The following is a 17,732-nucleotide window of genomic DNA, read 5'->3' on the forward strand; positions in this document are numbered from 1 at the left end:
CACTAATTATTAGTGGGAGAGAATTCATGGGTAGGGAGAGGTGGAGATGGAGGTGTATGTTGGGGTACGAGTGCTTGGTTGCAGGCCCTCACCCCACGAAGGTCTCAGGGAGGAACGCCAGGCTTCCAAAGATCTTCTTGCAGCCAGAGAAGAGGTCGATATTTGAGGAGTTGACTGCAAGAACACCTTGCAGATTACCCATCCCTAAACCATAACACACTGATACCAGAAAAAGGGAGAAAGAAGGGGGGTCAGAGTCAGTTCACATGGACATAGGGAGCTGAAGTAATGTTCAAGAAACACGTGCGCACACATACACACCTTTGGGACAATCTCCATCACACTTCTCACACTTCTGGGTCTCCTGGCCATTAGGCTGGATGACGATGACCTCTTGGTTGGCTTTGGGGCACACCATGGTGCAGGCCACCTCCATGGCCAAGTAGTTATCTAATATTCATTAAAAATGGTTAAAGGAGAAAAGTCAGAGGGAGAACAAAAGACATGTATTCTCTCATTGGGGAAAAGGAGAAAAAAGAAACGGTAAATACTGAGCCATCTGTTTGGAGTAGTGAGGAAGCTATTCTACAGTATTGTTTAAAAAATTGTCTGTAGAGGCAGATTAGCATTCTTTCAAAACACTGCACTACAAACCATGTTTATACTCAACATAATAAAAATCTACAACAAAAAAGGAAAACATCATGCAAAATTAATGAATATTAAAAAAAAATATGGCATGTAGTCTGTGAAACACTGTAGATTGCGCAGACTAAATAGAAAAAAATGAAAGATTTCTTCACACAATGGTGTGCAGTGAGGACAGGCCACAGCCCAACATTGTTCAATATCTGCATCAATCGGTTTTGGTGGTGTTACAAGATCTTCAGCTCCTAGCAACACTCTAAATGTTTAGTTATATATTAATAATATGACTCACTGACAATCATAACTTTAGCCTGACTATCAATTCATTAAAGGAAAAGGCTGCAGAACTTTCTAGGAAATCAAAAGATTACACATTATACACATTTCACATTATAATTTGGACAAAATATTTTGATAGCATTAGCCAGGCTATTGCACTACACAGAAGTGTACTATAGTGCCCACTCTTGGGTTAACAAATTCTACAGAATTCTGTGAAAACACCCTGAAAATACATAGAAGTACTTCTAACAGCTCAAGGAGGGCTAGGTTAGGCAAATACATTGCTCTTGTTCAAATCCACAATAGGGAATTTAATTTTAAAGAGCATGGCCTAAAAATAAGTCCAACAGCCTTTTTATAGAACAAAACTTTCAAAAAGCCAGGAGCTTGACTCACAAATGCGTCGAGCTGACCACAGTGAAAAATGTTAATGCTGAAGAACATCCAAACAAATATTCTGACAAAGTACAGACTCAGCGAGCACAGCCTGGCCACAGAGACTAGCCAAAACATGCAGACCTGGCTGTACAGAGGCCCGGCTGTGCTTACAGCATCAACATGATGCAGAGGCAGAGCTCCACTTCCTTCCAAATGATGGAAAATAGACATAACTAGAAAATAGGCATTAACAGTTTTTCCAGTTAAAACAGTTTTACCCCAATTACAAACTCTTCAAGAAAAAAATGAGTAGCAAAATACAACCTTCTGCTTCTTTGGTGTACCTTCTCTTTTTCGCGAACATTTTATGGACCAAAAATATTTATGTAAAGTTTGATTGTTTACTACCTTACATAATGTTGATGTTTTATAAAACTTTGTAAATGTATAGATATACGTCATGCCAACAAAGGATTTTTGAACGTAACTGAGAAATAGAGCGAGAAAGGTAGAGAAAAACTCACGTGGGCATTCCTTCACACAGGTGGCACCGAAGCTAAACTTTTTGTCCTTGTTCGGTCTGGACTGGTAGGTTGCAGAGTTATAGATGTTAGGCAGTGGGCAGTTGTCCTTGCATTGTCCACTGTCATTGAAGTGACGACAGGCCTAGATCAAAGGGGAAGAGATCGGATTTTGTTTGTGTTTCTCCACAGAAAGAGAAATATAACATTATATTACTGTCCACCCTGGAACATCAAGATCAGACTGGGGCAGAGTTTTCATCCATGCACAGGTGTGTGTGTGTGTGTGTGTGTGTGTGCGTGCGTGTATGTGAGTGTGGGTGAAGGTGTGTTTGTGTGTGTATCTCTCTATGTATCACATAAGTCCACCAGTCTGTCTGAATGTGCGCAGACTCAGTATCTGCGATGGCGTCCTCACCAGACAGTCGGTGTCCTTGGGCCCAGTGCAGCCAGCTGCACACTGCTTGTGGCAGCAGTCGTTGGGCAGCGGGCCCTTACAGCGCAGGCACCCAGAGGCGCAGTTATGGGTCACTGCAGGGAGAGAAGTGCTGCAGTCACAGATCTGCTAACAAGGCCAGACCGTGTGCCGCAGTCTGGAGGGCAACTCACGCTCAGCCAATATACCAATCCCCCATGCAAGCAGGGATTCAAATCCCTGACAAGGCACTTCCTGTACTGTGATCCCATTTCTATCGGTAACATTATCTGTGTTCCCCCTGTCTGAATAAAGCGAAAAAAATACTGTCTGCTCTCCTTTAAAAAAGAAATCTGGTAACAACAGTGATTCTTTACCATATAAAGACAGAGGACATATATATGTATATACACCAGTGGTGCATTTGTCCTGTGTTACAGTGAAATCTGAAACACATGGACAAAAACACAATCAGGAAAAAATGGCCAGCCAGACAGACAGACAGCCAGGTAAGGGTGAGGACAGGTAGACGCATATGCAGGTTAACAGACAGAAAGATACACAGGCAGAGAAACCTGTATGTCGTATGACAGCCGTATGGCCCATGAGACTCACAGGTCTGACAGTCCTCATTGGTCGGGCCCCAGCAGCCTCGGGACCCACATTCAGAGGCGCAGGCTTTGCCTGAGAAACAGAGAGAGAATCAGACTGACTGCACGCTGACACTGCTACAGAGAGCGAATGCGCATCATCACCACATCGCTCCACAGCTCTACACCGCAGATCTACACTCACAGCTTGGCGCTCTCTTCTGCAGGAGCAGGTGTCTCTGGGTGTTCTGTTCATCCAGGGTATCATTCCACAGGATCTTCTCAGGGTCTGGGAAGCACAGGTGGGGGTTCTCCCAAATGTACACCCCGCCCAGCAGGATCTCTGTAGGCCAACCAGAGACGCGGCGATCACTGACAGCACATCATTAAATCCAAAATTGTCCTCTGCCCACAATTCACTGGGTGCGACGCTCACCACCTTGCACCCACTCCTCGTCCTGTCCCCATGGCCACCCGGCCTCTCCTCCCTCCTCCCTCCTCCCTCGTCCCTCCACCCCCACCCTCCACCCTCCCCGTGGCTCCCTCACCGGTCAGGCTCCTCATGCGCAGCTGGCTCAGTCCGGTGTTGCCCACCACGGCCAGGGCGTAGCTGGAGTTGTACAGCTGACTGCCCCTGATGATGCGCAGGCTGTCCAGGGGCACTGCGGTCAAGGACACGTGGGCAATGAGGACATAGCCCTGCACCTCCACAATCCCCTGCACAGACAGAAGCAGGACTCCATCAGAGAAGCCACAAGGAGAAAGCAGATGAAGTGGGTGACGGGTAGAGAGCAGAAGGGTATGGCCAAGGGCCTAAACGAAACACCAGAGCAAACAGACAGGCCCGGTGGCGCACTTGCCTGGAGGAAGCTAAGGTCTGGTGCCCCCTGTAGGTGTGTAATTTCCAGATTGCCATGCACCACCTGGCATCCGCTGTAGAGCAGCCGGAGCATCTCATAGTGGTTTTCCAGGCTGGACGGTAGTGCCAGCTTCATGTCCGTGCCTAGGCACACTGCAAGAGCGAGACAGACAGCAAACGATGGCTTTAAAGAGGTTACCCTCAAAACTCAACCTCTGTTAGGCAGTCAAAAAACATCCCCCCAATTACAGGAATGCTATTTATACACTTTATCCTGCCATGAAACAATGCTATGAACAGAGAAAAACAGAACCTTGGTGAAATGTACAAATTAGAGAAGAGTAAGATGAAAAACTGAAATGTCTGGCAGTACCCTCTCATCACTGCTTCTGGAGAGCAGAGTGGCCAGGGACCACACAGACACACATTCTCACCTAGTGACCAAACATGGGTTATAATTACTTCCTCACTCGTTTCCTGTTGGCTTCCGGTAATTCCCTCAGCTGGCATGCTCCAAATATACACTTCTGCCCTCTCTTCTTCCTGTGCTATCACTTTCTCTCCTTCTTTGGAGAGGTGCTCAGAGATGCATATAAAAAGGTAAGGAATATATTCCTCTGGACATTCCCATTCTGGTTTTCTTACAATGAACATGACCAATATAATATAATGCTAAATGATTCAGTTAATGTAAAAATGTAGCTTATACTGTACCGATACCAATATATTGCAATTACTGCAGAGTGAATTATTTGAGTATTTATAATTAAATATCTAAAAAATGACAGCACTTACATACATAGCCCCCCCCCCCGCCCCATTTCAGGGCAACATAATGTTTGGGACATATGAATGATATGAAAATTAAAGCTGTCATTTTTATTACTTTGTTGCATATCCTTTGCATGCCTTGACTGCTTGAAGTTGTCCAGTGACCATGCTATGCTCTTCTGTACATCGCTTTGCATAAAAGCATCTGCTAAATAAATGCAATGTAAGTCTGTGACCCATAGACCTCACCAGGTGCTGCGTATTTTCTCTGATGATGTTTTAACAGGCCTGAACTGTAGTCATCTTCAGCCCCTGTTTGTTTTGGGGGCTAGTTGCTTTAGGTTTTCTCTTCAGCATATGGAATGTAGTTCAATTAGATTCATATCAGGCGAATGACTCGGCCAGTCAAGAATTTTCCAGTTTTTTGCTTCAGGAGTATGTTTTGGATCATCCTCTTGCTGTAGGATGAAGTGCCATCCAATGAGTTTGGAGGCATTTGCTTAAACTTGAGCAGATAAGGTGCTTCTGTACACTTCAAAATTCATTCTGATGCTGCTGCCAGCAATTACATCATCACTGACAACACGTGAGCTACTATCTGTGGCAGCCGTACGTGCCCAAACCATAACACCCCCACCACAGATGAGGGAGGTGCTTTGGATCATGCGTAGCTCCTTTTGGTCTCCACACTTTGCTCTGGTCATCACTCTGACACAAGTGGATCTTGATCTCATCTGTCCACAAGACCTTTTTCCAGAACTCTACAGGCTCTTTTAGGTATTTCTTAGCAAACTGTAACCTGGCTATCCTGTTTTTGCAACTAGCAAGAGGATTGTAGCCTCTGTAATCCAGTGCGTGAAGTATTCTGCAGACAGTAGTTACTGACACATCCATGCCGGTCTCCTGAAGAGTGACGTGTCAGATACGTGTTTGGCCTCAGCCTCATAATGGCTTTCTTGACTTTCATTGGCACAACTCTGGTTCTCATATTGACAAACACCAAAAACAGATTCCAAAGGCAATAAAAAGCTGAGAATCAAGACTAGATACTGAAAGCTCTCTTACACCTGCACTAAGGAAACGAATGAACACACCTGACTAATCAGAAACACCTGTGAAGCATTTGTCTCAAACATTATGGTGCCCTGAAATGAGAGAGCTATGTATAAAAACTGCTGTAATTTCTACATGGTAAAACCAAATTGAATTGTATGTATTAAAATCCCCTAAAATAAAAGCTGAGAATGTGCATTTTAACCACCTAAGAACTGTTTGATTACAAATCCAAGAATGTGGAGTACAGAGCCAAATCAAGAAAAAATATGTCCCAAACATTATAGAGCTCACACTATATACACATCAAAAGCCAAATTACTCACATGAGCATATAATCTATACTTCTCCCTCAACACACTCCCAAAATGTGCATAGAAAATTGCATACAAAACAGTTTCCTGCATACATAATTATGTAGGCTATATGGAAATGCTGCCAAGCTATAACGAAGCATTCAACAAAATCTCCACAGAACAAGTAAATCCTTTCAATATTGTTGACTGACACTTACCAACAATACATAAAATACTCACATTTAAAGTATATTTTTTTGTATTTTTCCTGATAGCATTACATTTATTGACACTAATAATTTCAATACGTATGAGGGTAAATTACTTTATGTGCTATAATTTTTTCTAATAGCCTTACTAGCACAAGCATAGCACTGATCCAACATGAGTATCCAGTATGTTGGTGTCATTTGATTTCTCTTGTCATATAACATACAAATATACTGTATATGCTTTGTGAGGAGAAATGCATGCAATAGTTTTTGCTGATCCCAGCCAAGACTGTACACACTGATCACACACAGACACTCGCACAGTCAGGGTACCATGCTTCTCCAAAGTACCCTACAGTCTTGCGACTATTTACATGCTAAAGGCCAAGCAGCACCACAGGATACAAGTAGCACGAATCAGAGCAGAGGCATATCTCTCAATGGTAATACATTATAGCAGTGGGGTATAATTTTAATAACATAATGAAGGAAATTATATCTTCATTATATATTAACGAAAGAAATGATATCTTATTTAAATACATGATATTCTTTAGTTATGCCATTTCTTTATAATTCTTTTCAATCAACATCCACATTTTTTCAACTCTGGGTAGGGGATTTAACCCCTTCATTCTATTTGTATCCATTCCATTTTTAGTGAATTTTTCAGTGTATCTGGTCACACAACATACTATTTGAAAGTGGTTCTATCGCTATAAACTACTTTACAATTTTCTTGCCACAACAGTTCCTTATTTTGTAACATGGGGAGGCAAAACAGGATTGGGGGGGCCTCACCTTCTATGCATTTAGGAAATCCACAGACAACATGAATCACTGTAAAGTCAATATCCCTATCAGCTAATGGCAAGCAATTACAATGATGACTGAGAAGCATTTTTGCCAATGAAATTAAGTTTCTAACAGTGTATAGGCTTGCATAAAACGACATGCATTGTTTCTCCTGTGTAAACAAACCATAACTTTTTCAATACACATGTTGAGAACCTCACGCCCCAGCAAAAAAGCTCTTGAAACTTTACACCTAATAAGGCAATAATACAATGCCTAAGGCTATACAGAAGACTTGGTATTTGGAGGCCTTGGAAGAAGTCATTTGTCTAAGTGAATATTTCTTAAAACAGTAAAAACAGCTTTGACTCCACAGCAGAGGGCATGTTCAGTTAAGAACTTGATCCCATTGTATATCAGTGAGCATGTAAATACATTCTCAAAATATTTTTTATTATCATGCAACACACTTATGGATAATGAGTAGGCCTGTTGGTTATTTCACTAAATGCAATAAATGTACCTCAATCAGTGGATTAGTAAACTAGATAGATAATAGTTTTTTTCTGCAATCTTCCAGACCTTGCAGCAAGAGATGGCAAGGGGAGAGTAAGGATGGGGGGGTGCGGGTGGGGAGGGGATGACAGACATGTGAAAAGGGAGCTAATTTTAGGACACTTCTTCCAGAAGCATATAGTATGCAATATATATACACTTTTAAAGAGCCATGGTATCATTTGGTAACCAAGTGCCCTTTTTGAAAACCTACCAAGACATAGCTCAGAAAAAACAATGCAGAATATTCATTTTTGGTGGTATTGTCATCATATTTATACTTGGATTTGTCCAGTGTTGTGGCTGTGGCTCCATTGTGTTTCTAAGCTGACCAGGCACAACCACAAACAAGTGTATTCACTCAAAAACATATTTTAGGTGAAAAAACTGCCACTTCCACTGTGTTTGAGCTTTTGTTACTTTGTTTCAGTAATATTTATAGTAATTCTGACTCCTGGAAAACTCCCAAGGGTTACCTTTCAGACAACACTGACATTATACCTGCAGTCAAAGGGGTTCAATAACAGTAACCATTTTATTTTGGGCATGTCATTTGTAGTCTTCTATTTAAAAAGGGGGCACTAAAAAGGGGGATACAGCGAAACTAAAAACAAAAAAAAAAACTTCTTCATGGATCTGTAAGAACTGAAAAAAACAGGATGAAGCGAACCTCACTACAACTGCATGGAGTAAGTGAAAAGCTGAAACAGTCTCTCTTTTACCTCCCCTCTTTCACTTCCTCTCTAAACCCCTCCCAGTCTTCTTTTTCCCTCCGAAGTTCTCAGAGGGAAGTCTGTGTGCGTGTGTTGTGTCCATTGTGCCCCAGAGGCCTTGCCTCTCATAGACAGGCCCCCCTTCCCCTCCTTCTTTCCCTCTAAGATGTGCACAAGTGCTGGCCTTATGCATGTCACTGTGTCACAAAGGGACCGCGCTGACACTCATGCACACACAGACAGGCACGCTAATGCGCTGTGGACACCATTGCTGCCCACTGTATCCTAGCAACTTGGATCTCTATGCCAAGCCGTTTCTGTAGCAACCAATCAGTGGAAAAAAGAAAATGTCACACTGGCCAGTTAACATTAAAATTAACTCAGGACTATCTTCACCTGGCATCTTGCACTCCTCTTATCACAAACTCCTCTCAGCACAGTTTTCAGCCCATTAAGGCCTCCATTCCTTCACTCTGCAAAATGAATGCCCCTGGTTAGCTTAGTTTTTAACATATTAGTTTACATGACAGGGTCAATTCACATAACATTTCTGTAAATGTGCCTCGGTTAGCCAGGAAGTCTAACTTTAATCTGTAGAACTGGGGAGAACATGCAAACCCCATGCAGAGAGGATCTGGACGGGCTCTAACCCAGAGCTTCCTTCTTGCAACGCAACAGTGTTAACCACCATGCCACCTGTTGTTCAATAATAAATGGTGCTATAACAGCCATTTCAAATATGACAACCCCACTCATTCTCGTATCTTCTGGGTGAAGCAGCAGGCTATAGACCCTTCCTGAGGAACAGAAGTCAAGGTGATTAATACTTTATTATCCCATGAAAGAAAATTCCCTTTTTTGCCATTTCCATGACTTATATATAATCACAATATGAAAGCAGGAAACACACATCAAAACGGCATTAAGTTAATGCTCTACTTCCACTGCAGGGTTGAATACTGATTTACTCTGGTTGGCTCCTTCATTCTGTATCCTGAACTGTGCTGTTCCCACTCTCCAGCCAAATTTAAATTGCAGAACAGGACAACATCAGTTCCTCCGGGTCCTGTTATGAACATACGCATCCACAGGCTAATCTCTGATGACCTGATATATATATATATATATATAACGAATGCAGCTGCTTCCATACAGGTGTACTGCACGATACAATTAAGCCTATCATCCTATCATACTCTGTGGCGTGTATAAAAATTCTGAGCAGGCCCAGTTGACCTCGATATGGCAAGAGGAGAAGATGTAAGGGACTTTGAAAAAGGGTTCATTATTGGAGCACAGACAGCAAGATCTTCAGTCACAAAGACCGCTCAACTGGCTAGTGTTTCAATAGGAACAGTGACTAAAGTGACATCTGCATTTAGATCTATGGGAAAGACATCAGGAAATAGGGTCGGAAATTGTGGTCAAAAGCGGACATTCAATAACCGTGATACTCGTGCATTAGTGTGATATGTAAGGAAAAACAGAAGACCAAATCAACGCAGGATGTGATCAGACTGTGTCAGCAAGAACAGTCAGTCGACAACTACATAGAGAGGTATATTATAGTAGGGTTGCAGTGCATAAACCCCTCATTGCAAAGACAAATGCACATTTGAGAGTTCAGTGATGCAAAAACCATAGGCATTGGTCCACAGAGATGTGGAAAAAAGTGATATACTCTTCACTATTCTTGACAAGTGGGCAAGTGCATACATCAAGAGAAAGGTACAGGCCTGAATGCTTGACCCCTACAGTGAAGGGTCTGTGTGTGATTACCTTTATTCTATGATGAAACATTTCTATCCTGATGGCAGTGGTCTCCTCCAGGAGGACAAAGTGACCCCTTGTGCCCTATCTACAGGGCACAAGGGGTCACTGAATGGTTTGATGAGTATGAAAATTATGTGAATCATATGCTATGGCCTTCGCATTCACCAGATCTCAACCCACTTGAACACGTATGCAAGATTTTGTACAGAAGTATTAGACAGCGCTCTCCACCACCATCATCAAAACAACAAACGAGGGAATATCATTTGGAAGAATGTTGTTACATCTTAGCTTACTTAACTGTAACCGGGCTATCCTGTTTTTGCAGCTTACAAGTGGTTTGCTTCTTGCAGTGTAGCCTCTGTATTTCTGTTTGTGAGGTGTTCCGTGGATAGTAGTTACTGCACATCCACACCTGCCTCCTGAAGTGTATCTCTGAACTGTTGGACAGCTGTTTCTGGATTTTTCTTCGTTATGGTGAGAATTCTTTGGTTATCAACATGACATGACTTTGATTTCACTAACTAGTCGTTTCATTTACTACACATTATTGAAAAGTAATCGCTATATTCTGTAGTTGCCCCCACCGAGGCAGCGCACAGCAGGCAGCGGGCTGAGAGCTGACCGTTCCCGTCTATCACTCAGGGAAACTCTCGCATCGAGGAGGAGGTGCGAGAGCTAGCGAGACACAAGCCTTGTGTGACAGCTGGATTTCTTTCAAACCCCCGCAACTTATACATCAAAATCAAGCTTAGAATCTGCAGTTTTTAGCTGTATGTGTTAATTTCCTCCATTAAAAATAATGAAAAAATATTGAAAAAACCGACGTTTTACCTTGTATTTCAGTCAATATTAATCAATTTAAGATGTAACATGCTGTATGTAGTCAGTCATAGGTCTTGGCTATAATGAACACGAAATCAATTAATGGTAACAGTTGTCACCAAGGGAAAATATGAGCACATCAGATGGTTTGCAGTCTATCCAAACTTAGTCCAGTAGGGGAGAATAAATAAAAATAAAACAGGCAAAAAAAATGTAGGCTATTACTGTTATGTAATTAGTGTTGTAAAGTAGTAATTCACGTTTCCCTAGCGAACTGCAGTAACGTTAACACATCAAGAAATGCGAACGCAGCATCATTGAAATTTAAGATTATTCCCTGTTTCCATATATCTTTACTGTAAATAGTTTCTATTTACAATGCAAAACAGAATCTTTCGATTTACAAAACATTTTTTTTTGTTACTGATTGTTCAATGTACCCCAGGTAAAGGGGGGGGGGGGGTGCTGGGGTTCAGACAGTTCATAAAACTTAGTTTAGTTAAAAATAAAAAGAGAGAGAGATAAAAAGTACAGTATGAGGATTTGGATATGTCATAATTAATTATATGCCATTGCATTGCCAATGAATATTAGGTTAGAAAATACAACATTTGCCTGATTTAACGTGACTTTCGGTATAAACCATGCCCACTTCCGGTCTTCTATCTGAATACAGATACAGATACAGATAATTTTGTTGGTTGAACAGATACAGATACAGATAATGACGTCTCTGCACACCCCTAATATATGTATATATATATATATATATATATATATATATACACATATGTGCTTCTTAGCAGATACATTAATCCAGAGTGACATGGAGTATGTAGCCCCCAGGGATCTAACCTACAGCCTTGAACAGAGGCATAGGCTGACATAGGGTTAGAAAGCATGTCATGTCTTCAGTCAGCAGGAGCTGGCTAAGGGGGTTGGGTATGGAACGTCATGTCCCTCTCTGCAGAGCACACGTTTGCAGGTTTCTCTGCCGCACCTGCCCATGGCCGGCTGCCAAGCAGGAAGCTGCTTGGGTTTTAGCTCTGACTGACACGGCTGGATTTCTTGGCTGCCGATGCTTATGCCTCTGTCGTTGTAAAACTGCGTAAGCTCTAGTACTTAGGTTACCTCAGCCCACAACACCCACACAACTCAAACAAAAACTATCCACCCTAGCCTTGAACTGAAATACCTCCTGTAACCACCCCCACAATCACACAGCTCTTCACCCCCTACCTCCAGAACAAGGCATGCACATGCACACATCCACTCACATACATACACACAACACACTTCAAGCACACGTGCACACGCACACACACACACACACACACAGGTACACATGCACACACACACGCACACACACACACACACACGTGTGCACACCACACTCCAAACACACACATGCAGACACACACGTGTACACACACATACACACATACGTGCACACACACACATACAAAGACATGCACACGTTCACATCTACAACTAAGTTGCCCTGTCCTCCAAACAAGGTTCCTTTCCTCCTCTCACTTCAGAACAAACAAGTATTGCTCAACGGACAGGACAAACAGGATCTGCACCAGACATTCACTCACTCGTGCAGTGTTCATAGAGATATTCACCACGCATGGACAGGCAATCCATACACACAGTACTATACTCAGTGTATTGCACCCCCATTTCAACCTTCCCATCTGCCGGTAAGACTGTTCCCATGGTGTGCGCTACAAGCTGATAAGAGCCTTGGTACAGATACACATCAAATGTTAACTGTTGAACTTTGGAATGTTTGCCCTGCCAATTCCTTGCAAAGTTCTGTCTTTGTGTCTGCTGGCAGAATTTGTGCGTGCAAAAGAGAGAGAGAAAAAAATAAAAAGAAAGTGAGAGAGAGAGAGAGAGAGAGAGAGAGAGAGACCTTTGGACTTCAGCTTATTTGACTTCAACAGTGCTTTAGATAACAACTTGTTTGAGTGGTGTTAGTGCATGGGTTCTGGAATGGAAAATCAATTAAAACAATAAAAACAAATCACAAAATAAATCTTCTCCAAAGCATGCATAACCAGGATTGTGATTTCTTCCTACATCTTCTCTTACCAGTAGTGCACGCACACACACACACACACAAGCAAAAAAGCTTTTTTCTCTTGTCTATTTAATATCTATACCTAAAGAGAGGAAACACAAGCATTAAAAATAACCCTGCTCCCCCTTCATGTACCTTCATGGTGACATGAATTGCAACTGTACCTATCTCTGAATTTTTAATTGTACAAGTTAAATAAAAGGTAGGGAAATCAATGTCATGTCCGAAAAACTGCACCATGTTTTACTTTGTGAATGTGTTATTATGTCAGTTTCCGTATACAAATGCATATGGTTTGGGATTTACTGGGAGCTGGGAGTATATTTGATCAGAAGGCGAACTTGGCTGAAATCAAACCACAGCCAAACCGGACACAGTATGCAAGCATGTACTTATTTGGACTCTGAACTGTTTGTTCGGTGACCCTCCAAGCCAGTTGGAGGGGTGGCATGGGGTGCAAATTCACATTCTGCCGTTATGATAACCATAGAAACACAGAAGTGACAACGTTTGCCGCACCAAACACAGAAAACAATAATGGCGGTAGTGAAGGAAAATAAACTTCAACAGACGGACACTGACTATTTTAAAGTCGCTTTCGTTTATTTAGGGCAGCACAAAAGAAAAAAAACAAAGAGAAGATGATATGTTCTCCAATTCAGTCAGACAAGGACGCGTTACACAACCAATGCAACTCGTGATATTTTAGACCAATTGCTAGAAATCTCCGCATTTTCATCAGTGCACAATCATGACTAGTTCAGCCAGCAGGGACGCACGTACTGCAGTGGCCAAAGTAATTGCGGAGCTTTGTTTTCTCCACAAACGCGTCATTTTAGGCATCATTTAGTTCATATGAACTAGCCAAAATTTGTTAGTATACTCCCAGCTTTAAGGCATCAACTTCCCCAGTATGACTTCAGCTGTCCATCCCCATAGCAATTCAGGTTCTGCCACACATTATCCAGCTCATGGGCAGTTCCCAGACAAAGTTCACATTTGATATCATTTATAATAGATGTAATTATGAGATTGTGTCCACACGAGAATAGTACAGCTCAAGCAACTTCCGGGAGGGTGTGAGGATTAGTACATGAGCACTGAATGGATTTCTACCTTAATAGGGCCAGTGAAATTTCAATAACAGTACCAAGCTGTGGTGATTGTGTAGCACAGCAACACTGTACCATCGACTACAACATAATCTGACTACAACATAATGCTACACCTAAATAAAATGGTCCCCTGCTGAGGAAGGCATGTTACCTTGGACAATGGGCCAAATACCTTTCAGTGAGTTTTTTTTTAAAGTCACGTCCCTGTACACTTCATCAGAAAGGAAATCTGATAGACACATTTGGGGCGAAAGCAGCAGGATAAACAATTGTTTGTAAAGAGGAGTTGATTATAGGAAAATGGAAACTCATATAAGAGCTTATGAGAAGCTATGTGTTTTCAGTGTTGAATGACAAATGGTTCTGTCATATATGAATCATATATAACTAATTTGTTCAATCTTATTAAACAGCTAAGAATTCTCAATGATCATGCATTTTCAGTTTGAGGTTTTAAAAACCTTCACCTAATGACAGAAGCTTTACCCAATTTGGATAAGATATAGGGGATGCATTCACTTTATGGCTGAATTAATCTCTAGCTTGATTAAGATATTTAATGTCCATTGGATTTGGAATGCAAATATTCTGTTAACAGAGAATATGTAAACTGATCAACTGCTGACTGAAGATGATTATTAAAGAAATTGGCCTAAACGAAATAAAGTATTATCAATCCCCTGTGGTTAATCTCCAAGTCCTCTGCTTTTCTCTGTCTCTTGTAATATTTTTCCAAGCCTCTGTTCTAGGCAATTATTTGGCCTACTTATCAGATAACAAATAGGCCTAAGTGATGCTATATAATTATCAGACTCCTTTGACTAAATTAAAACAGTAAACATCTCCAGGATAGAGCCTACAGATTAGTAAAATTTGCAAATGGAGTACGTAAAAATTAAACGGAAGGACAGGAAAGAGAAAATCTGGAAACACAGTCTACCCTCTACCGATTGATACAATATTTGTGCATTGGTAACTAAAATGCAAGACGCCCCCTTAAACACACAAGCAGAGTAGCTGAGGAATTGCGAAAACTGTTCACATTTCTTTTAATCGTCTACAGGTTATTTTAACTTGTACCATTAGTTACACACAGGCTATAAAATGCAACAGAAAGTTTTGGTTACGTTCCAGTTTCCAAAAACAAAAATGAAACCAGGGATTTAATATTTATTTTCGTAAATAATAAAAACAATCTTTAAGTTAATAAAGAAAACCACATTTCCAAATACTGCACTAACCAAAATATAGGCCTATAGTAGTCTTCATCTGCCAAACCAAATCTATCATAGCGACATCCGCATTGACCCACTTTAATGTAAAGGTGAAAGTAATAGCCTCCAATAACATAGCTTTAAGAAAACACACCGATATGTAGGCCTATCTATCATCTGTAAATGGACTGAACTTGTTAATAGATGTATGCTTTTATAACTGATTTAGCATACACGTTTTTGTGATTTCGTGCGTGCGTGCGAGTTATTTCAAACCATAGCTTTTATTTCAGGGTCATCATTAAAATGTGGTTATTGACAATGTCTTCACTTCTTTTCGACAAAAACCTACAGAGCACGGCAAAAGCTTGCACAGTATTTCTTCTGTTGTATATTGTTGGAATGAAGACAGCTGTTCAGCTGGATGATTTTGTTTACGGTCAGAACTAGTCTTGCAGTAGCTCCAGTTATAGCTTTCATGCTGTTGTCAATGAAAGTTGCAAATCAGGTTTTCATTTTCTTTTGGTTAGGTTGGTAAATTAGTTCAAATTCCACATTCATATCTTTCACAACTGCTGAAACATACAGGATGGCTCCAAAAAAAACCACTAGAATTTTAATAATTGTAAAAACATACGATCACTTTTTCTTTAAAAATAATTTAGTTACTAAAAAAACTTACAACCCCGAAAACAGCGCGACGAGCTGTATAGAAGTGTAATGGAATGTAAGTTATTGTCGTAGCACTACGTAGTGCCATTGGTTAAGTCTAAACCCTACAAATCTTACGACCTGTCTGAGCTTGACTTCGTTGATTCCTGGTACAACGTCCCATTATATCAGATTCCTGGTTAGCTTTGGATAGAGGGATAGAAAAGTTTCAATGTGACCCACCTTCTCTGCCCAATACGCTCTCAACTCCAACCAGCACGGCCCCGAGAAAGAGCAAACTTCTCGCCGTCTCCATCGTTTGTGCCGCAAACCACTACTCCATAGTGACCGATGTAACTTGATTCCCAATACGAAGCGTTTTAAAACTATATTCCAGCAGTTATTCTTTACTTTTGTATACTTGTATATAAATCCGAACAACTTCCTCGCGGAGATTCACAACCTCAGCTTTGCCTGTGGTTTGGCAGTAGAGCGTAGCATAACGCAAAGCGCGCTCCCGTCACAGGCCTGGGTGGGGAGTGGCAGTTGGAGGCAGATTGACTCTCAGCCCTCCTCAGTCTAGTCAAAAAGTCATTAAGTCTGGAAGGGACACCACGTATTCCTGAGTCATTATTTTTCACTAGTTTTGCGTACGGTATTTTCGCGTGAAACGTTAATCTGAACGGCAAACACTGGGTAGTTTGGAAAGTAGTAGTTTAACTTGTAAGATAATTTAGTTGTTTTATACTTTGGCCTAGGCCTACACAAAATACAAAATTCTTTTTTTTTTAATTCCCCCTGACATTATTAAGACGCCTATGTCGTTGATACGTGCACATAGGCCTACATATTAATAGTCTAGTTGTGTTTTACACTGTTCTCAGCTCCACAGTCCCAACTGATGAGAGCGAAGAGGAAGAATAATCATCTCTATTCATAAGGAACCCCGACTCCAATGTGCCAGCAGCCCACCCCTTGTGCATACCCGGGTCATAGTACAACCCACGGTTTATGACTCTCAGGCCAGGGTGAAAGCCTACTGAATGTGCTCCCGGAATCAAAACAACGTCTTCTGCATGTGTTTGCGCAATCTGTTTTAGGTTTTTGGCGAAACCGCCAGCCTCCTTTGGCCCATGAGAATGAACTCACAGAAACAACTAGGCTACAGTTTTCAACACGTGCAATTGAATGAATTGATATTTACATAATATTTTTGTTTTTTTATTGTTTGTTTGTTAGACTAAAAAAAATTCCAGATAGGAGGTCTGGGGCCAACATCCCTGACATTACACATTACAACAACATGCTGCCTTTCCACCCTTGAAATGTATCTATTATATGAAATTCCATTCAATGCAGTATTTTCTTTCTTTATACCACAAAGGATATTCAACAGTGAAATAATGAATTGATGATACAGTGTTTTACCCACAGCCGTGTACCCCAAAGTCCTCATTTGTACTCCAAACCGCCATGTACCTCAAAGTCCTCATTTTGACGATGCCAGTGCTGTGGCAAGGAGCCCTGTGAGACGATGCATCATTGGCCATAGTAGCAATGGGATGGGGTAGATTGCAGTTCGTTGGATATTGTGTAATACCAATGCCCTAGTGTGGTCATGTGCCTGGGCATTCATAGAACCAAAAAAAGAATAGTGGCTACATCTGAAATATTGCAACAAGTTATAGAGAGCAACTGAAGCCAGTGCAGAAAGTGATAACATCATCCTCTGGAAAAGCACTGTGAATGCTTTGATAGGAAATCTTGGTCTTTTGCTGAGTAGACTTTTTCAATTTCTGTTTTCACAGAATGACAAGCTTGTGCAGCTGTTAGAACCCTGAAGCTCATTGTTTGAACAGCTAATCTATAACTATGACTGCAACCTGAGAACTAGATGGAGAGCATAGCATCAACAGAAAGCAGGAAATAGGCATGTGCCTATGATATAGGGCACCTGCGTCACATTTCAGCTCAGCA

General features: G+C 41.4%; 1 protein-coding gene across 1 annotated transcript in view; it reads right to left on the reverse strand.

Moving 5' to 3' along the window:
- erbb2 (erb-b2 receptor tyrosine kinase 2) overlaps positions 1 to 16,327 on the reverse strand; it is a 29,492-nt gene extending 13,165 nt beyond the window's left edge. The window contains exons 1-9 of the mRNA XM_035404159.1: positions 15,999 to 16,327; positions 3,695 to 3,846; positions 3,383 to 3,551; positions 3,040 to 3,177; positions 2,860 to 2,928; positions 2,248 to 2,360; positions 1,833 to 1,974; positions 322 to 450; positions 93 to 219 (exon numbers count right to left, since the gene is read on the reverse strand). Coding sequence (XP_035260050.1) covers positions 93 to 219; positions 322 to 450; positions 1,833 to 1,974; positions 2,248 to 2,360; positions 2,860 to 2,928; positions 3,040 to 3,177; positions 3,383 to 3,551; positions 3,695 to 3,846; positions 15,999 to 16,071 — 1,112 coding nt within the window. The 5' untranslated portion in view covers positions 16,072 to 16,327. The remainder of the gene's footprint in view (positions 1 to 92; positions 220 to 321; positions 451 to 1,832; positions 1,975 to 2,247; positions 2,361 to 2,859; positions 2,929 to 3,039; positions 3,178 to 3,382; positions 3,552 to 3,694; positions 3,847 to 15,998) is intronic.
- Between the last annotated feature and the right edge of the window lie 1,405 nt (positions 16,328 to 17,732).

This window comes from Anguilla anguilla, chromosome 2 (assembly GCF_013347855.1).
Source record: "Anguilla anguilla isolate fAngAng1 chromosome 2, fAngAng1.pri, whole genome shotgun sequence".
NCBI classification, from domain to species: domain Eukaryota; kingdom Metazoa; phylum Chordata; class Actinopteri; order Anguilliformes; family Anguillidae; genus Anguilla; species Anguilla anguilla.